This window comes from Eschrichtius robustus, chromosome X, assembly GCF_028021215.1.
Source record: "Eschrichtius robustus isolate mEscRob2 chromosome X, mEscRob2.pri, whole genome shotgun sequence".
NCBI lineage: Eukaryota > Metazoa > Chordata > Mammalia > Artiodactyla > Eschrichtiidae > Eschrichtius > Eschrichtius robustus.
This window is the reverse complement of record NC_090845.1, coordinates 136,144,537-136,169,407: the sequence shown is the minus strand read 5'-3', so window position 1 is coordinate 136,169,407 and position 24,871 is coordinate 136,144,537. Positions and strand designations below refer to the sequence as shown.

The following is a 24,871-nucleotide window of genomic DNA, read 5'->3' as shown; positions in this document are numbered from 1 at the left end:
TTCAGACCCGGAAGAAAGAGTGGTTCAGCCACCTGATATCAGAGAAGTTTGCTGATTTAGCCAGGCAGGAGCTGGTCTAGAGTTGCTGAGCAAACAGTAGGCCACCCTTCCAGAGTACAGGCAGGCAGGGGAGCAGGCAATCAGCAACTGGTGGTGTGAGTGTGCAACGGAAGCCTAGGTGCCAGTGAAAGCATGCAATCTAGGTGCTCTTAAGTCTTCCTGCTTTCACTGGCACTCAGACTTACTTTCAGTGTGTGATCCCACAGAACACAGGAGGCCTCCTGCAGGTCATTCAGGGGCTCTGGTTTACTATGTTGAGAGGGCTGTGGAAAGGTTGTCACCAGGATGAGGCTGCAAGGTGGCATAGGGACCGTGTCCTGGGCCCTGAGGGCTGGCGCCACCTGATGCCCTCACACCCACACAGCAGAGACCTGGCTAGGGCCAGAAATAGCAAGAGAACGTCTTTCTCCTGCAGTGTCCCTCCAAAGCCAGCTACTGAGAAAGTTTAATGTTGTACTCGCTATAAAGGAAAAATGCTAAAAGGAATTCTTAAATCAAGAACATGTATTGTATGTAAGGATGCATTCAGAACTGAGAAGCAATAAATTGGTAGCTGATACATATACATAGCTGCTTTCAGCTTAATAATATCATGTTGAGAAGTTTTGCATCTAGGTTCAAGAGGGATATTGGTTGACAGTTTTCTTGTTTTGTAATGACTTTGTAAAACTCTGGTTTACCAAAGAGTTTGTGTGGTATTAGTGCTATTTCCACCTTAAATGTTTGTTAGAATTTACTAGGGAAACTGTCTGGGAATGGAGTTTATTTTATGAGAAAGTTTTGGATATTAAATTCAATTTTTTATGTATATATAGAGCTAGTAAGATTTTTGTTTCCTCTACTGGTTCTTTCAAGAAATCTGTACATTTTATCTAAGTTGTCAATTTTATCTAAGTTGTCAATTTTTTTTTTATCTAAGTTGTCAGTTTTCAATTTTTTTATCTAAGTTGTCATAAAGTCATTCATAATATTCTCTTATTCTTTTCATATAATGTCTATCGTCTCTGTAATGATGATTCTTGGTATCCGTAATTTTAGCTCTCTTTTTTTCTTGTTTAGTCTAGCTAAACGTTTACCAATTTTGTTTGTCCTTTCCAAGAGCCACCGTATTGCTTTGTTAATTCTCCCTGTCGTTTGTTTCTATTTTATTGATTTATGTTATCTTCATTATTCCTTTATTTTTACATACTTTTGGTTTAATTTATTCTCATTTTTCTAGTCCCCCAAGGTAGGACCTTAGATCACTGATATTATACATTTAGTCTTTTTTAATATGATCATTAAAAACTATGTTTGTACCTCTAAGCCTTTTTACCTGCATCCTACAGATATTGATGTTTTATTTTCATGATAATTAAGTACAAAATATTTTCTGATTTTGCTTATGTGTTCTTTCTTTAACCATGTTATTTTGTATTCTGTGTCCTCTCTGATTTTTTTGACTAATTATTCCGTCAGCCACTGAGAAAACAACATTAAAATATCCAAGTAATATGGTGATTTTGTCTATTTCTCCCTTTAATTCCATCAGTTCTTGCTTCATGTTTTTTGAGTATCTGTTATTAAGCACATACTCATTTATGATTTTTATGTCTTTCTGATGAAACAACCTTTTGTCATAAAATGTCCCTCTTTAACTTTGTTTTGAAGTCTATTTTATCTGAAATTAATATAGCCACTCCAACCTTCTTATACTTACACTTTGCATGCTATTTAATTTTCTATCTTCTTTTTCTAACTTATCTATGTTTTTGTATTTAAATAAATGGCATATACGTACTTCAGTCTTGCTTTTTTATCCAGTCTGACAATCTTTTTTAATTGGGATATTAAGTGCATTAACATTTTTTAAACCTTTAAAACATTTAAAAAGTTATTTGTATACCATAAAATTAATATGTTTTAAGTATATAATTCAGTGATTGGTATTGTATTTACAAAGTCATGTAACCATCATCACAATCCAGTTTTTGACATTTCTGTCAACCCAAAATGTTCCCTCCTGCCCTTTAAAGCAGTGACTCCCCCATTCCCTCACCCCCACCCCATCCCATCACAGCCCCTGGCAATCACTTATCAACTTTCTGTCTGTATGGATTTGCCTATTCTGGACATTTTCTGTAAATGGAATCATACAATACATAGTCTTTTGTGTTAGCTCTCTTTCACTCACTTAGCATAATGATTTCAAAGTTCATCCATGTTGTAATATGTATCTGTTTAATTGCTGAATAGTATTCCTTTACATATATCACATTTTGTTTATATATTCAACAGTAATGAACATTTGGATTATTTCTAGTTTGGGGCTATTCCAGATAATGTTGCTATGAACATTTGCATACAAGTCTTTATGTAGACATGTTTTTTTCATTTCTCTTGGGTAGATTTCTAAGAATGCAATTGCTGGTTCATATGGTAACTCTGCATTTATCCCTTTGAGGAACTGCTAAACTGTTTTCCCCACTGGATGTGCCAGTTAACATCCCTGCCAGTAATGTATGAGGCCTTCAGTTTCTCTACATCCTCACCAGCATTTGTTATTATCTGTCTTTGATTATAGCCATCCTAGTGGGTGTGAAGTAGTATCTCACTGTGGTTTTGATTTGCATTTCCCTGATGATTAACGATGTTGAACATCTTTTCATTTGTTCTTTCATTTTACTTCTTGGCCATTTGTACATCTTCTTTAGTCAAATCTTCTGTCGATTTTTAAATTGTATCATTTGTCTTTTTTTTTTCTTCGAGTTTCATTGAAATGTAATTGACATACAGTGCTGTATAAGTTTAAGGTGTGCAACATAATGATTTGACTTAACATACATCATGAAATGATTATCACAGTAAGTTTAGTGAACATCCATCATCTCATATAGATACAACATCAAAGAAATAAAAAAATATTTTTTCCTTGTGATGAGAACTCAGGATTTACTCTCTTAACAATTTTAATGTATAACATACAACAGTTAATTATATTTATCATGTTGTACATTACATCCCTAGTAATTTTTTATCTTACAGTTGGAAGTTTATACCTTTTGATCATCTTCATCCAATTCCCCCTCCACCCTCTGCCTCTGGTAACCACAAATCTGATCTCTTTTTCTGAGAGTTTGTTTGTTTGTTTGTTTGTTTTTGAAGTATAATTGACCTACAACACTATGTTAGTTCCTGGTGCACAACATAGTGATTCGATATTTCTATACATTTCATACCGATCACCATGATAAGTCTACTTACCATCTGTCACCATACAAAGTTATTACATAATTATTCATTATACTCCCCACACTGTACATTTCATACCCATGACTCATTTGTTTTGTAACTGGAAGTTTGTACTTCTTAATGCCCCTCAGCTATTTCTCTCATCCCCCTTCCCCTCTCCCATCTGGCAACCACCTGTTTGTTCTCTGTATCTTTGACTCTGTTTCTCTTTTGTTTTGCTTGTTCATTTGTTTTATTTTTAAATTCCACATATAAGTGCTATCATATGGTATTTGTCTTTCTCTGTCTGACTTATTTCACTTAGGACAATGCCCTCTAGGTCCATCCATGTTGTCACAAATGGCAAGATTTTCATTCTTTTTTATGGCTGAGGAATATTCCAGTGTGTGTGTGTGTGTGTGTGTCACATCTTCTTTATCCACTCACCTATTGATGGGGCCTAAGTTGCTTTCATATCATGGCTACTGTAAACAATGCTGCAGTGAACATAGGGGTGTGCATATCTTTTCAATTTAGTGTTTTTGTTTTCTTCATATACATACCCAGGAGTAGAATTGCTGGATCATATGGTAGTTCTATTTTTAATTTTTTGAGGAAATTTTCTACTGTTTTCCATAGTGACTGCACCAATTTACATTCCCACCAACAGTGCACGAGGGTTCCCTTTTTTCCACATTCTCTCCAACACTTGTTATCTGTTATCTTTTTGATAATAGCCATTCTGATAAGTGTGAAGTGATCTCTGTGTTTCTATACACTAACAATGAACAATCAAAAAGAGAAATTAAGAAAGCAATCCCATTTATAATTGCATCATAAAGAATAAAATACCTAACAATAAATCTAATCAAGGAGGTAAAAGACATGTACCCAGAAAACTACAAGACACTGATGAAAGAAATTGAAGATAATACAAATTGATGGAAAGATATACCACGCTCATGGCTTAGAAGAATTAATATTGTTAAAATGTCCATACTACCCAAGGCAATCTAAAGATTCAATGCAATCCCTATCAAAATACCAATGACATTTTTCACAGAACTAGAACTATAATTATACAATTTGTATGGAAACACAAAAGACCCTGAACAGCCAAAACAATTTTGAGAAAGAACAACAAAGCTGGAGGTGTCACGCTCCTTGATTTTAAACTGTACTACAAAGCTACAATAATCAAAACAGTATGGTACTGTCATGAAAACAGACAAATAGACCCATGGAACATAATAGAGAGCCCAGAAATAAACCCATGCACTTATGGTCAATTAATCTATGACAAAGGATGCAGAATATACAATGGGGAAAAGACAGCCTTTTCAATAAATGATGTTGGGAAAACTGGACAGCTACATGCAAAATAATCAAACTGGACTACTCTTTCACACCGTATATAAAAATAAATTCAAAATGGAGTAAAGACTTAAATATAAGACCTGAAACCACAAAACTTCTAGGAGAAAACATAGGGAGTATGCTCTTTGACATTGGTCTTAGCAATTTTTTTCAATATATCTCCTCAAGGAAGGGAAACAAAAGCAAAAATAAACAAATTGGACTACATCAAACTACAAAGCTTTTGCATAACAAAGGAAGCTGTCAATAAAATGAAAAGGCAGCCTACTGAACAGGAGAAGGTATTTGCAAATGATACATCTGTTAAGAGTTAATATCCAAAATATATAAATAGCTCATACGACTTAACATCAAAAAACAACTCAATTTAAAAATGAGCAGAGTACCTGAGTAGACATTTTTCCAAAGAAGACATACAGATGGCCAGCAGGCACAGGAAATGCTGTTCAACATCACTAATCATCAGGGAAATGCAAATCATTTGAATTCTTGTTGGTAAGTTTTATGAGTTCTTTAAATATTCTGGATACAAGTTCCTTATTGGATATGTCATTTACAATTATTTTTCTCCCAGCATGTGGCTTGTCTTTTTACTCCCCTGTGTTCTTTTGTTGTGCTAGAGTTTTAAATTTTGATGATATCCAAATTATCTATTTTTTCGTTGCTTGTGTTTTTCTGTCTTGTATCTAAGAAGGCTTTGCCTAAACTAACGTCATGAAGATTTACTCCCGTGATCTATTCAAAGAGTTTTATAGTTTTAGCTCTTACATTTAGCTCTCTGATCCATTTTTTAGTTAATTTTTGTTTATGGTGTGAATTAAGGGTCCAACGTTGTTCTTTTCCTTGTGGGTGTTCAGTTGTCCCAACACTGTTGTTGAAGAGATTATATCCTTTCCCCTATTGAATGGTCTTTGCACCCTTATTGATAATCAACCAAATATATTATATATATTATTTTTAATCTTTTGTTTTCTTTTTGCCTGATCGTTTTTTTTTTCTGTTCCTCCTTACCTACCTTCTTATGGATTATTTTAATACATGTTTTGAATTATACTTTTTTTAATTTATGCACCATGTAAACATTTTTTCTGGGAGCTTTCAAGATTTTATGTTTGATTTGCAGCAATTTGTCTGTGATATTCCTAGGTGTGGTGCTCTTTATTTTCTTCCAAATGGGAATTCTCTGAGCATCTTGAATCTATAAATTTATGTCTTTCACCAAATTTTGGTCATTATTTCTTCAAAATTTTTTTCTGCCCCCTTTTCTCTCTTCTTTTCTGGAACTCCAGTTACACACATGTCAGACCTTTTGATATTGTCCCACAGGTCCCTGATGTTTTGTTCATTTTCTTTTCAAAAATTTTTAAAATCTTTTCTTCAGATAGATCAAATGAAATTAGCCAGTTTTCAAATTCACAGACTCTTATCTGTCAGCATCATTCTGTTGTTAAGTAAGTCCATGTAGTAAATGTTTTAATTCAGATGTTGTATTATTCAGTTCTAAAATTTACATGTGGTTCTTTTTTATAGTTTCTTTTTTTTTTTGCGGAGAGTTTCTATCCCTTCATTACAAGCATATTTTTCTTTACCTCATTGCATGTAGTGATAATAGCTGCTTTAAAAATGTTGTCTGATAATTCCAACATCTGAGATATATAAGGGCTGACGTTTTTTGATTGTCTTTTTCCTTTGATAATAGTTCACATTTTCCTGGTCCTTGTTACATTGAATAATATTGAATTGAATTCTGAAGAATGTGAATATTATGTTATTCGGACTCTAGATTCTATTTCTCTAAAGAATGTTGATTTGGGGTTTTTTTTAGTAGGCAATCAATTTAATTGTGCTCAGATTTCAAACTCCGTTCTTTGATAGTTCAAACTTCAGTTATTTTAGCTCTAGATGTAATGCTGGGAGTTTCTCTTGCACATGTGAAATTCAGGGGTAATCCACATATTTGGGTAGAGCTTATAAAGTTTTGTGCTCCTCTTCTCTGATTCTCTTCTTTCCAGGTTTTCCTCTTCACCTTCTGGTGGCAGTGGATTCCCCAAACTCTGTCGTTTGGTTCTTCAGGACAGAAAGACTGAGAGATTTCTTTTGGGGTTTTAACTGCCCTGTATGGTGAAGGCTGTAGCATACCCTCAGGCTAGATGCCATGAAAATGGGAAACTCACCCAGTACAGTTTCTTTCTTTCCTCCCCTCCAATATCTGCCTCTACAGTACCTTTGGATAGTTGGTTTTTGTATTTTGTCCAGAGTTTTACATTGTCACCTATGAGAGGAACAGGTTGATGTAATAGGAGTTTACTTAGCCATTATCAGAAGCAGAACACAGTGCTCAATATTTTTTAATAAAATAAAAATATAGCATGCTTAGGCATTCCCTGGCAGTTCAGTGCTTAGGACTCCACACTTTCACTGCCACGGCCTGGGTTCAATCCCTTGTTGGGGAACTAAGATCCTGCAAGCTGCGTGGCATGGCTATATATATATGGCATGCTCTGTATATAAGTAAGCTTTTTCTATAAATGAGACATTATAATAGGTGCAATACCTATTCACATTTTAAACCTTATTAAAACATTTTAGAGCAAGGGGTATTAAAATGCAAATATTTTGGTACAACTACTTACCTATCCTTCAGCCGTTATTATTCAAAGCTTAGTCTAACCCTGTCCTCCAAGTCTGAGTATAACTTACTGTGAAGACTTTCATGGTTTCTAGGGCTCATTTTTGTGGCTTGAGATAGTTAACTAGTGTTTATTTTAGCTAACATTATTGACCACCTATGTGTCAAGCACGGTGTTAGTTCATAATATATAATACTTCATATAATCCTGATAACCATATAAGGAAGTTATTATTATTCTCAGTTTTCTGATGGGGAAATTGAGGCTCAAGGTGATCAAATGTTTCTCTAAGGTCACACATCTGAACTGGGATTGTAACAGTGATCTGTCAGAGTACAGTGCCCATCAAATGCATCTTCCATTCAATCACTGAGCTCTCTGTACTTGGAAAATCTTTAATTTTCTGTCAACTAATAAGAGGAATAGTTTCATTAGGACTCCCTAGATATTCTTGTCAGATAAGTATCTGCTTTATTTGCTTTCCTCTACTTCCAGGGCTTTCTTGCATCATATCAAAGCAGAAAAAAAAAACAAACAGAAAAATTATGCAATAATATAATGACATCACTTTGTGCAAAAGTCAGCTTATTCTAAATATTAAAAAATTGCAAATCCATTTTGCTAATCTGTAATAAACTTTTCCTGCTGCTTCTTGCTATCAGCCTTAGAAAACAACATCATCTAATATAATATAAATAGTGAATACTAGATCTCATGTGACCTTGGACAAATCTTATCTTTATGTTCCTTATCTGTAAAGTAAGATAATAATTAATAGCTGTGCTACTTACCTCACAGGGTTATCAGATAGAGGGTCAATGAGATGGTGTATATGAAAACACTTATAAACTTCAAATCTCTATTTGAAGGCAAGAGATCACAATTATGATGTGTAAAAAGTTGACCTTATGAACCAGCATACACAGGAATTAGATCATTGTTCTGCTCTCTGGTACAAACAATGAGTTGAAGTATTATGGAGACCTGATTTCAAAACCACTCTGCTATTTATAAACTCTGTGGCAGGTTTAACCTAAGTTTCAGTTGCTGCACATGTGAAAGGAGGCTAATACCACCTTCCCTTCTGGGGTGATGAAAGGATTAAATGAAATAATATTTGACCAAGTGCCTAACACAGCACTGAGGGCTTCTGGAAGTGACAGTGAGTGTCAAGACCCTGGTGAAAACTATGCTTCCTCACCCATATTTCCCTATGCGCATGGCTCCTTGAAGCCTGGGATGAAGGACTATTATATGCATTCTTTCGTTTGATTTTCACAATAGCTCTATGAGGTCAGCTAAGCAGATGTTGTTATGCTCATTTTTATATGTGAGAAAACTAAGAGTATTGGCTCTGATTGTGCCATGTACTATCTAACACTAATGAATACTGTATGATGTCCCAAAAAGGTACCATTAAATGTTTTCTTCTCTTTTAAAAGAATAGCTTTGGCAGTATCTGTTAAAGCTGAGTATATACATACCCTATAACCCAGTAATTCCATTCTTAAATTTATATCAAACATAGATGAATATATATATATTCACCAAAAGACAAGTAATAGAATGTTCATATCAGCACTATTTGTTTTCCTTTTCCAGTTTTATTGAACTATAATTGACATATAGCATTGGTATTAGATTAAGGTATACAACATAATGTGTTGATTGATATATGTACATGTTGTGAAATGATTACCACAATAGTTAACATCTATTACCACTTAGTTACAGTTTTTTTTATTTCTTGTGATGAGAACTTTTAAGATCTACTCTATTAGCAACTTTCAAATATACAATGCAGTATTATTAACTAATTAGTCACCATAGTGTACATTAGGCCTTATCTTTTAACTGGGAGTTTGTACCTTTTGAGCACCTTCACCCATTTCACCCACCTCACAACCCCACCTCTGGCAACCAGCAATCTGTTCTCAGTTTCTGTGAGTTCAGTTTTTTTATTCCACATATGAGTGGAATCATACAGTATTTGTCTTTCTCTGTCTGACTTATTTCACTTAGCATAATACCCTCAAGGTCCGTCCATGTTGTCACAAATGGCAATATTTCATGCTTTTTATGGCTGAGTAATATTCCAGTGTGTGTGTGTGTGTGTGTGTGTGTGTGTGTGTGTGTGTGTATTACCACATCTTCTTTATCCATTCATCTGTCATGGTTACATAGGTTATTTCCATGTCTTGGCTATCGGAAATAATGCTACAGTTAACATGGGGGTGCAGCTATCTCTTTGAGATAGTGATTTCACTTCCTTCAGATATGTGACCAAAAGTGGAATTTCTGGATCACATGGTAGTTCTATTCTTCAGTTTTTGAGGGACCTCCATACTGTTTTCGATAGTAGCTACACCAATTTACATTCCCACCAACAGTGTACAAGGGTTTCCTTTCTTCCACATCCTCACCAACAATTGTTATCTCTTGTCTTTTTGATAATAGCCATTCTGATAGGTGTGAGGATATATCTCATTGTGGTTATGATTTGCATTTCTCTGATGATTACTGATGTTGAGCACATTTTCATGTACCTGTTGTCCGTTTATATGTCTTTGGAAAAAATGTCTATTCAAGTCCTCTTCCCACTTTTTAAGGGTTGGTTTTTTTTTGCCATTGAGTTGTATGAGTTCTATATATATTTTGCATATTAACCCCTTATCAGATATATGATTTAAAAATATTTTCTCCTATTCTGTAAGTGGCCTTTTCATTTTGTTGATGATTTCCTTTGCTGTGGGGAAGCTTTTTAGTTTGAGGTAGTCTCATTTCTTTATTTTTTATTTTGTCACCTTTGCTTTATTTGTCAAAACAAAAAATCGTCACCAAAACCAATGTGAAGGAGCATACACCCTATATTTTCTTCTAGGAGTTTTATGGTGTCAGGTCTTACATTCAAGTCTTTAATCCATTCTGAATTGATATTTATGTATGGCATAAGATAGGAGACCAGTGCAGTTGTTTTGCATGTGGCTGTCCAGTTTTCTCAACGCCATTTATTGAAGAAACTTCTTTCCCCATTGAGGATTCTTGCTTCCCTTGTCAAATATTAGTTGACCGTATATATGCATGGGCTTATTTCTGGACTCTCAATTCTGTTCCATTGGTCTATGTGTGTGGTTTTATGTGAGTACCATACTGTTTTGATATGATTGCTTTGTAATATAGTTTGAAATCGGAAAGTTTGATGCCTCCAGCTTTGTTCCTCTTTCTCAAGATGTTTTTGCTATTCTGGGTCTTTTGTAGTTCCACACAAATTTTAAAATTGCTTTTTCTATTTTTCTGGAAAATGCCACTGGAATCCTGATAGGGATTACATTGGATCTGTAGATTGCTTGGGTATTATGAACATGTTAACAATATTATTCCATAAGCATGGAATATCTTTCCATTTATTTGTGTCATCTTCAATTTCTTTCATCAATGTCTTATAGGTTTCAGTGTACAGATCTTTCACCTCCTTGGTTAGATTTATTCCTAGGTATTTTATTCTTTTTGATACAATTGTAAATGGGATTGTTATCTTAATTTCCCTTTCTGATAGTTTGTTGTTAGGGCATAGAAATGAAACTGATTTCTGCATGTTGATTTTATATTTTGCAGTTTAATTTGTTTATTAATTCTAACAGTTTTTTGGTGTAGTCTTTAGGGTTTCTATATATAATATCACATAGTCTGCAAATATAGACAGCTTTACTTCTTCCTTTTCAATTTGCATTCCTTTTATTTCTTTTTCTTGTCTGATTTCTGTGCCTAGGACTTCCAGTACTATGTTAAACGAAAGTGGTGAGAGTGGGCATCCTTGTCTTGTTCCCGATCTTAGAGGAAATGCTTTCAGCTTTTCAGAGTTGAGTATGATGTTGGCTGTAGGTTTGTCATATATGGCCTTTATTATGTCTAGGTATGTTCCCTCTATACTCACTTTGTTAAGAGTTATTATCATGAATGGATGTTGGATTTTGTCAAATGCTTTTTCTGTATTTATTGAGATGATCATGATTTTTAGCCTTCATTTTGTTAATATGGTATATCATATTAATTTATAGATGTTGAACCATTCTTGCATCCCTGGAATGAATCCCACTTGATCATGGTGTATGATCCTTTTAATGGACTGTTGAATTTGCTTTGCTAATATATTTTGAAGATATTTGCTTCTATATTCATCCATGATATTGGCCTATAGTTTTCTTTTCTTGTAGTGTCCTTATCAGTTTTGGTATCAGGGTAATGATGGCCTCATTAAATGAGTTTGGAAGTGTTCCTCCTCTTCAAATTTTTGGAAGATTTTGAGAAGGACTGGTATTAATTTTTCTGTAAATATTTGGTGGAATTCACCAGTGAAGCCATCAGGTCATAGACTTTTCGTTGTTGGGAGGTTTTTGATTACTGATTTAATCTCCTTACTAGTAATTGGTCTGTTCAGATTTTCTATTTCTTCATGATTCAGTCTTGGTTGGTTGTATGTTTCTAGGAATTTTTATCCATTTCTTCTAGGTTGCCCAAGTTGTTGATGTATAATTATTCATAGTAGTCTCTTATTGTCATTTGTATTTCTGTGCTGTCAGTTGTAATAGCTCCCCTTTCATTTATAATTTTATTTGAGTCCTCTCTTTTCTTGGTAAATCTAGTTATAGGTCTTGTCTATTTTGTTTATCTTCTTAAAAAAAAAGCTTTTAGTTTCATTGATCTTTTCTGTTGTCTTATTCATCTCTATCTCATTTATTTCTGCTCTCATCTTTGTTATTTTCTTCCTTCTACTAACTTTGGGCTTTATTCCATGAGATGTAACGTTACATTGTTTATTTGAGATCTTTCTTATTTCTTAATGTAGGTGTTTATTGCCATGAACTTCCCTCTTAGAGCTGCTTTTGCTGCATCCCATAAGTTTTGGTGTGTTATATTTCCATTTTCATTTGTCTTAAGATATTTTTTATTTCTCTTTTGATTTCTTCTTTGACCCATTGGTTGTTCAGTAACATGTTGTTTAATCTTCACATATTTGTGAACTTTCCAGTTTTCTCCTTGTAATTGATTTCTAGATTCATACCATTGTAATTGGGAAAAGTAGTTTGATATAATTTCTATCCTCTTAAATTTGTTGAGACCTGCTTTGTGGCCTAGCATGTGATCTGTCATGGAGGATATTCCATGTGCACTTGGAAAAAATGTGTATTATGCTGCTTTTGGATGGAATGTTCTATATACATATATATATATATATATATATATATATATATATATATATATAGAGAGAGAGAGAGAGAGAGAGAGAGAGAGAGAGAGAGAGAGAGAGAGAGAGAGTCCATTTGGTCTAATGTATCATTTAAGGCCACTGTTTCCTTATTGATTTTCTGTCTGGATGATCTGTCCATTGAAGTAAGTATGGTGATGATAAACTTCCCTACTGTTATTGTGTTATTGTCAATTTCTCCCTTTATGTCTGTTAATGTTTGCTTTATGTATTTAGGTGCTATTAAATTCAGTGCATAAATATTTATAAATCTTATATCCTCTTTTTGGATTGACCTCATTATCATTAAATTATAATCTTCTTTGTGTCTAATTACAGTCTTTGGCTTAAAGTCTATTTTTTCTGATATAAGTTTAGCTACCTTTGCTTTCTTTTGGTTTCCATTTGCATGGAACATCTTTTTCCATCCCTTTACTTTCAGTCTGTGTATGTCCTTGAAGCTGAAGTGAGTCTCTTGTAGTCAGCATATAGATGGGTCTTATTTTTCAATCCATTCCAGCCATTCTATGTCTTTTGATTGGAAAATTTAGTCCATTTCATTTAAAATAATTAGTGATAGGGACTTCCCTGGTGGTCCACTGGTAGAGAATCCACCTTCCAATGCAGGGGACACCAGTTCGATCCCTGGTCAGGGAACTAAGATCCCACATGCCATGGGGCAAGTAAACGCCCACATGCCACAACTACAGAGTTCACGCACTCTGGAGCCCATGCGCCACAACTAGAGAGAGCAAACCCACATGCCACAACTAGAGAGAAGCCCGCACACTACAGCAAAAGATCCCGTGTGCCACAACAAAGATCCTGCATGCTGCAACTAAGACCCAACACAGCCAAAAATAAAATAAATAAATAAATAAATAAATAAATATAAATAATAAAAAATAAAATAATTAGTCATAGATACTGTCTTATTATTGCCATTTTGTTATTTGTTTTCTGGCTATTTTGTAATTCCTTTGTTCCTTTCTTCTTCTCTTTGTCTCTTCCTCTGTGGTTTGATGATTTTCTGTAGGTGTTATGCTTAGATTTCTTTTCCCTTGTCTCATGTGTCTATTATAGGTTTTCCTTTGAGGTTTATCTAAAACATCTTATATTTATAACAGTCTATTTTAAGCTAACACTTAAGTTCAAACACATACTAAAGCTGTGTATTTTTACTTTCTCCCCTGTGTTTTATGTCTTTGACATCACAGTTTACATCTTTTTACCTTGTGTAACCATTAACAAATTATTGTAGTTATAGTCATTTTTACTACTTTTGTCTTTTAACCTTCATACTGAGTTTATAAGTGATTACCCACCACCATTACAACATTAGAGTATTCTGAATTTAATTATGCATTTACCTTTACCAGTGAGATTTATACTTTCATATGTTTTGTTGTTCCTAATTAACACCTTTTCTTTTCAGCTTATATTGTAGAAGTCCCTTTAACATTTTTTGTAAGGCCAGTCTAGTAGTGATGAACTCCTTTAACTTTTGCATGTCTGGAAAACTCTTTATCTCTCCTTCAATTCTGGATGACAGTTTTGCTGGGTAGAGTATTCTTGATTGGAGGATTTTTTTTTTCAGCACTTTGAATATGTCATGTCACTCCCTTCTGGCCTGAAAAGTTTCTGCTGAAAAATCTGCTGATAGTTTTATGGGGGTTCCCTTGTATGTAACAAGTTGTTTTTCTCTTACTTCTTTTAAGATTCTCTCCTTGTCTTTAACTTTTGGCATTTTAATTATATTGTGTCTCAGTGCGGGTCTCTGGATTTATCTTCTTGGGAATCCCTGGGATTCCTAGACTTGGATGTCTGTTTCTTTCTCTAGATTAGGGAAGATTTCAGCCATTATTATTTTTTTAAAAAAATAAGCTTTCTGACCCTTTCTCTCTTCTCATTCTGGGACCCCTGTAATGCAAATACTGGTCTGCTTGACTGAGTCCCATAACTCCCTAAAGCTATCTTCACTCTTTTTCATTCTTTTTTTTTTCTCCTCTGATTGGATAATTCCAATTTCCTATCTGGGAGTTCACTGTTCCTTTCTTCCACTTTATCTATTCTGCTATTGAATCCATTTATTGACCTTTTCAGTTCAGTTACTATATTTTTCAACTCTGTGCTTTCTTTTTTGTTGTTGTTGTTGAGAAAGTCACAGCTTAATAGGCAGCATATTTGTAATACTACATACAGTATGTCTGTTTTGTAAACATTGACATCCTACACTAAATGAAATATGTAAGTGTATCAAATTTTGTTATTAGAATCAGAATCTGTTAAAGGTCACTTAACACTCAGCTATTAACTGTGAACCCAAATGGCCCAGGGTTCAACTCTGTGCTTTCTGTTTGGTACATTTTTTAAAAATATTTTCTGTCTTTTTGTTTAAATTCTCACTTTGTCATGCATTGTTCTCTTAACCTGGTGTGAATCTTTTGACCATTATTTTGAACTCTTTATCAGGTAGACCATTTAATCTCAGTTTCATTAAGGTCTGTTTCTGGAGTTTTATCTGTTCTTTTGTTTATAACATATTCCTCTGTTTCTTCATTCTCCTTGATTCTCTGTGGTTTTTCACACTTCTCTCAGTTTTGACAGAGTGGTCTCATGTAGGAGATGAACCTTATTGTTCAGCCCAGCTCTACCTCTTGATTGTCTCTCAAACCTTTGTGATTGTCTAAGGTGCCTTCTTTGTTCTTAGTGGCTCCCAGTAGTCGAGGGTATGTCAAGACCTGTCAGTGTCCCAAAGGGAAGGATCTCAGTCAGCACCAGATGCAGGCTGATTGGAAGCCTCAGACAGCAGTTTTTAAAGTATACAAGTAGACCTCTTTCAGGGAAAGACTGGGAGCTGAGGGCTTCTGCTTGGCCTCTTTGCACTAAGCCATGAAGAGATAGCCAGTTAAGAAGTGTTTCTTTGTTTGCTACAGTCCTGTGGATTCTGTAACTCAAACCCCACTGACTACCAGAGCCATGTGATCAAGGGGGGTGTCCCCTGTGCAGCAGTCACAAAAACCAGGTTACCAAACATGTATACAAGCTCATTCCAGGGAGACACTGGTGACCTGGAGTGGGCCAGAGGAAGAATGTGAAGATGGTGCCCACTGGCCTTTCCCATCCCAGGGAGGGTCACAGTCTGTTCATAGATGTGTGCTAAATTAGAAACCTGACCCTCAGGCAGCAGCTTTTAAGGTATACAAATAGACCTCTTTTAGGGAAAGTTTGGGATATGAGTGTTTATGTCTGCTGTCTCTGCGGTAGGCCTGGGGGGGATAGCCACAATAAGTCCTCACAAACCTATTAAGAAGTGTTTCTTTGTTTGGTATAGCCCTTTGGGTCTCATGATTGCAAGCCCCATTGTCTTTCAAAGCTATGTGTTTTGGGGGCCCATCCCTCAGGTGGAAGTCTTAAAAGTTGGGACACTAGATGTTGGGTTCAAACCCTTCAGTCCTCAAGGAGAAGCTGGGAGTTGTGAGTTTCTACATGATTATATGTTTATATGTCACTGAGTCAGGGGTAGGGTCATGGCAAGATTGTCTCAGCCTTTCTTATACATTCTCATTCACCCAATGTGTAGGAGTCACTCAGTTAGTTTCTAGATTTCTTCATAGGGAATTGTTCCCTGTGTAACTGTAGATTTGCTGTGTCCATGGGAGGAGGTGAGTTCAGGAGCCTCCTAGATTTCCATCATGGACCAGAACCTCCAGCACTATTTGTAATAGTTACAAACCAGAAATGACTCAAATGTCCATCAACAGAATGGATGAATAAATTGTGGTGGTATAGTCCCACAATAAAATTCTATTCAACATGAAGAATGAATGAACTATTGCCATATAGCACAATGATGATAAATCTCCTAAATATAATGTTAAATGAAAGAAGCCAGGCACAAAAGAGTACATACTGTAGTATTCCATTTATATAAAGTTTTATAAATAAGCAAAACTAATCTTTGCTGAAAGAAGTCATGATGGTAGTTATCCTTGGGTGAGGGGAGAGACAATATGGGAAAGGGGGACAGGGAATGTTCTGGGGTTCAGGTAATTATCTATGCATTGACCTGGGTGCTAGTGAAATGGATGTGTTCACATCATGAAAATTCATCAAGCTTATGATTTGTGTACTTTTCTGTATATGTAGTATATACTTCAGTAAAAAAATTAATTTGCCTTAGGTAAAAAAGAAATCCAATATCTTAGCAAAGCTTTTTCAGTGGCTTCCCACAGTACTTAGAATAAAATCCAAAGTCCTTACCATAGCCTACAGAGCTATACATGATCTGGCCCATGGCTACCCTCCTCCACTTCACTTCTTACCATTATTCCCCTTGGTTACTCAGCTTCAGCCACATGGCCTTCTCACTTGTCTGCAAACATAAAACTACTTTCCACCCTAAGACTTTGTACTTGCTGTTCTCTGCCTGGAACGTGCTTCTCTCAGCTTGTCATATTGCTGGTTTCTTATCATACAAGTACCAGCTCAAATGTCACTTCTTTAAAAAAAAAATAGTCCTTCTCTCAACAATCCTTCTGAAATAGACTTCCCAATATTTTCTTTTATCATTTAACACTATTTTTTTCTACATAACATCTGTAACTAGTTATGTATTTGTTACTTGTTCATCATCTATCTTTCTCAATAGAATGTAAAATCCCCAAAGGCTGGGATCATGTCTGCTGTGTTCACCATTATATCTTTAATGCCTGACACACCACCTAGCACATAGCAAGTGCTCATGTAAATGTTAGGGTTGAATGAATGAATCAATGAAGATTCCTGGGTAAACTCTCTACTGGGCTGTAGCTAGGATTTCTCCCATGAAGGAAAACACCTGAAAAGTTGTAAGTCATCCTAGTAAAAAGAAAGCTTTGTTAGTACAAACTCTTGCCAACCTAAGCTTGGTGAGGAGAAAGCTCAGATCTTTCCCCAATGTTTCTATGAAATTTGGCCAAGGGAATGTTCTTTAGATAAAACATAATATTCTAAGATGGTAGAAACCAGCTAAAACTTTCTTCTATCCCCTATCCTCAGATTTTCCAAAAGAAAACAAAATATGGTCAACAGGCAGTGGAGCTCTTCTCTAAAATCCTATAGTCATGAGAGAACATTATTATTGTTACCTCATCATGGGACAAGTAATAAGTATAGGGAAAGCTTATATAAAATTGCTTAATAAGCAACAGATGTCTTTAACATGTGTTTGAGGAGATCTTTCTTTCTCACAATTTCACCTTAGGTACAACAACTATGACCGGGCTGTCATCAATACCGTACCTTATGATGTTGTCCATCGTTGGTATACAGCACACCGGACTCTAACAATAGAGTTGAGGAAACCTGAGAATGAGTTTTGGGTCAAACTAAAGCCTGGCAGGGTGGGTGCCAAACTCAAAAGATGTCAAGTAAGCTTGTTATACTGAAGCAGTGAAGAATGAGTACCTATTGAATATGTGAGTCAAAATGTCTCAAAGGAAAAAGAGAAAAGAGTCCTGGGTGTTGGCCCTGGTCCTACCACTCACTCACTAAATGACCTAGAAGCAGGCTCTCCCCAGTGACTCAGTGACTCTATTTGTATGATGAGGGGGTTGAACTAGATAGTCCCTAAGGGCTAAGGGTCCTTCTGGCTTTATGATTCCTTTTTTTTTTTTTTGCTCTTGATATTTCCTCTGGATAAAGAATATCTCTAGCTTAGCATAAGACATAATGAAATAGTTTAACTCTTTGAGAACATATATAATAACAAAGAGAAAGAAAAAAAAAAGAAACCAATGATCTGGTTTGCTTTGTTTTGATAAGAGAATAATTACTCAAGAAATACAAGCTCCTCAAAGTTCAGGGCCTGTAACCTGCTGTTACCTTTGTTACTTCCATTTAGCCTACTACAGAGCTATGTACATCCTAGTTTCCAAATGTTTGTTTAATCTCAAAAGAAAAACACTTCATTGAATGTAACCAGAGAACAACCTAAAGCTTTTATTTTAAATGATCTCTTCTGATTTAGGGTTCCTTTGGTCTGCCCTTGTTCTGAGTGTTTTTTCTCTCTTTTTTTCCCATTCACAGGTCCTATTTATAGACAACTGGCGCGTCCTACATGGCAGGGAATCCTTCACTGGCTACCGCCAACTCTGTGGCTGCTATTTAACAAGGGATGATGTATTAAACACTGCTCGTCTCTTGGGTCTTCAGGCTTAAAATTGACAGCATTGGTATTATGAACACACCTGACAACCTGGCTACCAGAGTTCATATCAGCAGAATAATATTGTGTCAATACCGACTTCAAATTGTCTCCTTACCTCATCACACAAAACAAAAACCTCCCCTTTCTCTAATAGGGAAAACCTTGGAGAGAGGCTTCTGAGATAGCCAATGTCAGCCATCTAGTATGGTAGCTTTCTTCCCCAAGTTATAACATGGACTCATTTGGTTTTTGGACCTTTTGATGTAATTGTGGTCAATCTGCTTCAGAAATATAATCACCACATTGATAGAGAAACAATAATAGTCACTAGGTAAAAATTTGTTTCAACAGAATCTGTTAAAAAGAAATGCATTCTAGGAATAACAAAGTCTTAATAGAGCAGAGATTTGCAACATTTTCGGTCTTAAGACACCTAATCACTCTTAAAAGTTATTGAGGACCCCAAAGAATGCTTGGATGTGGGTCGTATCTATTGCTACTAATTGTATTAGATAGTAAAACTTAGAAATGTTTAAAATTTAAGAACAAAAAAGCACACATCCATCAGCTATCAGAGAGATGACATCATCACATGTCATGTATCCTCTGGAAAAGTCTTCTGTACATTCATCAGATAATTCGAGTGAAAAAGGCAATATCATCTTAATGTTGTTATTAAAAATTGTTTTTAATACACAAATCCACTAAAGGGATCTCATGGACTGCTCCAGGTGTCTTTAGACCACACTTCGAGAACCAGTGTGCTAGAGGATACCTTGGGACAGTCCTTTACATAGGCCTATGGATTAAAGAGTTTAACTGGAACCCTAAATTTTTCTCTGTGGTCTCCTAGAACTACAGATATTGTAGGAATTGCTTCATATCACAAGCTCAGTGATAAGGTAGGAACTGAACACAGAGTGTTTTATCTTGTGAGAAGAGTTATCTCTATCTAAGTCATCTCTTGAGGAGTAAAACTGAGAAGTCACAATAGCTCCTGTGAAACAAACCCATCAGTTTGGTAATTCTGTGAGGGATAATTGCAGAAAGTTTTTAGACGTTTCTGAGGTTCCATATAGTAATTCACACACATATGCACACGCTTGTGTGCATACACACAAAACACAACAAAGGGTACAGAGGGGTAGTCTCTAAGATTGTTCAGGGAATTCATCACAATCGATAATGTGCCTCCAAAGAACTGGAGATTACTATCCAAAATTGCTTTCTGGCTTTTGATGGAATTTAGGATACAATCTGTTTTCCTCCATTTCTGCTAATCTTTTTTTTTCCCTATCATCTTAAAATATTATACATGTTAATTGCCAAGATTTGACTGGGTTAAGTATAATACCCTGTTTCTTTTATTTTTTTAATGGCTTTCCTTTATATGTGGGGAGAGAGAGAGGGAAAGAGAGACAGAAATAGACAGAGACAGAGAGATAGGTGTGAGGTTTATTTTCCCTTGGCTTTCATTGAAAGCGAAGCTGTACAATAACCACATTGACTGCTATAAAATGATGAAAGACAGTCCAGGCTAGGATGTGCACAAGAGGAAAAAAGCATTATTAGTGAGGCTAGGAGTCACAAATCAAAGAAAAGTTAGTATTCTGACAGAGAATAGAGCGTAATCTGATGCTTTCAGGAAGTTCCTAGTTCACATTTAATAGTTTATACATTATTTTATTGACCCATCCAGTGCTCCAAAATATGTTCTCAAATATTTCTGCATTTTAATTGTACTATATAGGAATCTTTAGGGGTCTTCCATGAAATGTGTTTTCCTCTTAGGTCAAAGGATTGATAATTAAGTTCACGTCTTAAAGAGTATACCCTTTAGCAATTAGAATAGAAGTAACAACATTTTAACATACCGCCTTTTCTCTGTACTATTATGTACTCTTAAAATATGTTACCATTCATTAGTCTTCATCAGGATATTTACCTTTTTTGAAGTTTTGCCTAAATTAGCCTTGAAAATTACACTATAACTGAGGTCAGCATTGCTTTATGACAAGGAAAGAACATATTCATGGCCCCGGGGTGATAAGGACACAGATCAATCTTCTCCCTTACTGAAGGACTCCCTTTACCTTCTGTCTTCCCTGGGACCTTGATTCATTAATTATTTCATCCTCATGTTCCTAAATTTTCAATCAATACTTTTCTACAGTGTACTCTCCTCAGAGGAAGAAAGAGGAAAAGGAATTATTTGAGTGTTGATCATGGTCATTGACAACTTTCTACGTGAGAGATTTCTTTTTCACATCTCTTTCTGGTGTCCCTGAAAATGTAAGCATGGGTGTGTGTCAACCAAGCTCACCGTAGAGTCACTTTTACCTTTTGCTATAGTGGGATGGGATCAGTAGAGAGTCAAGAGCACAGCACCTAATATGGTGTCATAGCACCTAACATAATCATTTCATAATACGGATTTGTTGTAATGAGAATAAATTAATGAATTATTTTCAAACAAACTCACCAGAAAATATCACATTCTCTGTCTTTTTGTGTTTGGCAGTTAACTGGCACTGAATTTTGTTCATCTTCATCTAGAGAGACCAAGCATTCAAGTGTGCGCAAACTGAGAGGGGTTTCCTGGGCTGCAGAACTTATAGTTTTAAAACTGGGAAAGTCCCACGCAAATCATGACTGTTGATCCTACCTTGTTGCTGCTAGCTGCATTTTGCTTTTCAGTTTTCTCTTCTTCAGTTTAAAATGAAGGCCTTGGACTAAGTAGCATCTAAAGGCTGTGCCATTCTGTAATTTTGTTTGGCCTCTCATCGCTTAAGTTTTCTTATATGGGTACAGTAAGGAAAATACCTACCTTACAGGGTTTTGTGACAAATTTCTGATTATTAACTACGATGTTTGCGGCACATAATAACGACCAATAATAATAGCTAACTCTTACATAGTGCTTGCTATGTGCCAGACACAGTTCTAAGTGCTTTTAATCCCCACAGCAACCCTATCCCCATTTTAGAAATAAACAAATACAGGCAATGAGAGATTAAGTGGCTTACCCAAGATCACATAGCTAAATAAGTGTCAGAGTTTGGAATAGAACCTTCACAGTCTGGCCACAGAGACAATGCTTTAAAGTAATTTGCCATATTGCTCAATAAATGTTAATTCCTACCCCCCTTTCCCATACTTACACAGTCTAGCTGACCAATCATAGATAACAATCATCTCCACTTTCACAGTCTTTCCCAAAATATCTTAAAAGAACCATGAGAATATCTACATTTGTTTTGCAAATAGTCTGCAAACATCCACAAACACCCCCCCAACTTTCTAAAAACTGTTCTTCACTTTCTCTAATAATTTTACCTCTTTCAAAGGTGGAACCTTGATGATAGAAGGAACTCAATCAACCTATTCAGCATATTTCCTTCTTACCACAATCGCAAAATACCAGTCAGTTGTTAAGATCAAAAGCACCTTACAGGACCTACTCACATCACTGCCCCAGGAATCTCTTGGGCATATTGGAGATCCACTCACAGAGCCAGCTGATGGCTTGGCTCCGCTCCTAGTTGTGAGGTCAGCCTGTGTCCGTGTCCTCAACTCTTCAAGATTGCAGCTCACCAGAGCCAAAGATGCTGGGAGATTTGGTCGTAGCTCTTTTTTTCCTGATTTACATTCAGGGGTTGGTGGGTTTGTGGGTAATTCCATCCTGGTTCTTGGCTTTAAGCAGTGAGCTTCCATCTTGCTCATAGTTAAGCAGGAGCTTAACTTTTAGACACCATTGTTTGCTTCCCGTGCAGCAAAAGCCTGCTGCTTCAGCACAAGAGACAATTATCCTTTTTGTGTGTATGTTGACCATTCCTTTTTTATTTTACCTTTTTATATTTTGCCATCATTGCTGTGTGTTTGGAGCACAAGGTGAGCCACAGCATGAACTCACTGTAACATCTTGAATGGAAATCTTTTCCATATTGATATTCTTCTTCCCTGATTCCCTAAATTGAGTTTGCAAAATATGACTGCACACTTTCTTGGTGGATCACACTCATCGCTATCATGTCTGTTTTTGTGCCAGACTATGAAACAGTATAAAGTCTTAGCTTGATTAACGGAATCCAAGCTTCCTTTCTCGAAAACACTAATCAAACATCTCTTACAATTGTGATACATTGTCTTAAGCCATGTAGGTGTGTAGTATATTGATTAATAGTGGTGTTCTAACTTACTTCCTATGTGGTGGATAAGCATGATAATTTATCGTGTGCGCAAGTGAAGATCACAAGGGTCAATGCTATGCAAACCTGTGAAGTCAGTGAAGGCTCTTCTCTATTAGCCCCATCATTACCTATGGTCTACCCTTTGCCCCACTGATGGTGGTTAACTCCCTCCAATTCAGGTACTCAGTGTCCTCTCACCTTCTGCTTTCTAGCTCCCTCTCTCATACCTTGACTGAGGCAGCATAGTGTTGTAAGAAGAGCATGGACTTGAACCACCCTTGGCTTGAATTCCACCTCTGTCTCTTACTAGCCTGGAGAATTTTGGGAAGCCACTTTCTCTCCTTGAGCCTCTGTTTCTTAACCTGCAAAGTGGGGTAAAAAATGACATCTATCTGATAAACCTGTGGTAAAGAATGAAATGAGGTCATATGTATAAAGTGTCTACCATAGTGAGCAGCACATAATAAACACTCAGTACTTAGTAGTTTATCATTGTCACCAATATCATTATTTGAACAAATGGCAGAGACCAGGGTTAGCCTGTGTGTTTGATAGAAATCAGCATTCTACTTAGAGAGAAAGAGCAAAGTTATGGGAGTCAGAGCTGGAAAAGTATTTGGAATGCTAAGGGTCAGAGAGAGTAGACAGGTCGTGAATTGCAGAAGTACCGGCAAGGCATCTGAACATCAAGCATGGCCTTTATGGATAGGAAGTTGGTTTGGGGTAGGTGGTCTGAGGGCTGAGAGCTGAAAGAGCAGAAAGGTCATAGAAGAGATCGGAGAGCCTGATGAGAAAAGCTGAGTCTGGAGTGTTTTAGGGAGAGTGGCTTGATAACAAAGATGTGTAGGGTGAATGAGGCAGGCAGGGAGACATCCATGCCTGCAATGACACTTCCACATCTAACTTCACCTTCCAAAACCCCACTGAAACTACTATAAAGCAATATTTGAAAAGATTAGAGGAGCAGGAAAAGAGACAACTAAGAAGTCCACAAACTAGGAATTCTAAGCCCTTAGTGGGAAAAGCCAGAAAACAACCTGATTTACTAACCCCCCTTCACTCCTCACAAGAATCTTCAAAGGTTGCAACAGGTAACTCTGGAAGGGGAGGTGAAAGGGGAGTGGGTACCAAACTAATGAGGGTTTTTGAAAAGTAAGAAGTAGATTCTTTTCAAAATCCCTTTCTGTATTTGATGCCTGCCTGCGCTGAGTGTCTGGCCCTTCCCTGCCCTGACAGAAGTCTGAAGCGTTATTCTCTGGAGAGGGTAAAGCGGAGACAATCTGGATTGGGAGTTCCCAAACATAGCCAACAGTTGGAGTCTCATATTGAAGACAGAGGGCTTAAGTGGAGGTATGCACCCTGAAAGCTATAAACCCCCAGTCTTCTCCAACTCTGACCCTAAAATTCTGGCAGCTGGAGGAGTATTCTGTGGGCCATCTGACCAACGAAAGAGAAAAATATCTAAGGATATTGATACTGAAGTGTCCCCAAAAAGGGCCCAGCTGGATTACTCTACAGTGAAGCACATAGTTTGACATTGTGAGGAAGATGAGGAGGAGGAGACCCATCCATTTGAGGATATTTATTTTCAGAAAGGGAGAGTGGACCGGAGCATGTTTCTTACTGAAAGGAAAGGAGCTAGTCAGAGAAGAGGGAGAGATTAGAGGATTCTGGGAAAAGATATGAAAGGAATCCAAATCGGAAAAGAAGAAGTAAAAGTGTCACTGTTGGCAGATGACATGATACTATACATAGAGAATCCTAAAGATGCCACCAGAAAACTACTAGAGCTAATCAATGAATTTGGTAAAGTAGCAGGATACAAAATCAATGTACACAGTCTTCAAAATCCAAAGAGACACACCAATTATTGTGCCTCTTTCTTAATCATAAGTAGTGTGAGGTGCAGCAACTTGCTCTCACTTAAGAAGTAATATCCTGTCTTTCCGTAGAACTTCCACGGAGTTTA

At 36.3% G+C, this 24,871-nt stretch overlaps 1 protein-coding gene across 4 annotated transcripts in view; it reads left to right on the top strand.

Annotated features, from left to right (window-relative positions):
- The window catches only part of TMLHE (trimethyllysine hydroxylase, epsilon), a 63,426-nt gene extending 43,385 nt beyond the window's left edge, over positions 1-20,041 (top strand). For 3 of the 4 annotated variants that reach the window (XM_068532760.1, XM_068532759.1, XM_068532757.1), the window contains 2 exons: positions 17,768-17,906; positions 18,592-20,041. In XM_068532760.1, the coding sequence (XP_068388861.1) occupies positions 17,768-17,906; positions 18,592-18,723 (271 nt within the window). In that variant the 3' untranslated portion in view covers positions 18,724-20,041. Of the gene's footprint in view, positions 1-17,767; positions 17,982-18,591 lie in introns of all 4 variants that reach the window. The other variant, XM_068532758.1, reaches the window with a different exon arrangement.
- Positions 20,042-24,871: the final 4,830 nt, after the last annotated feature.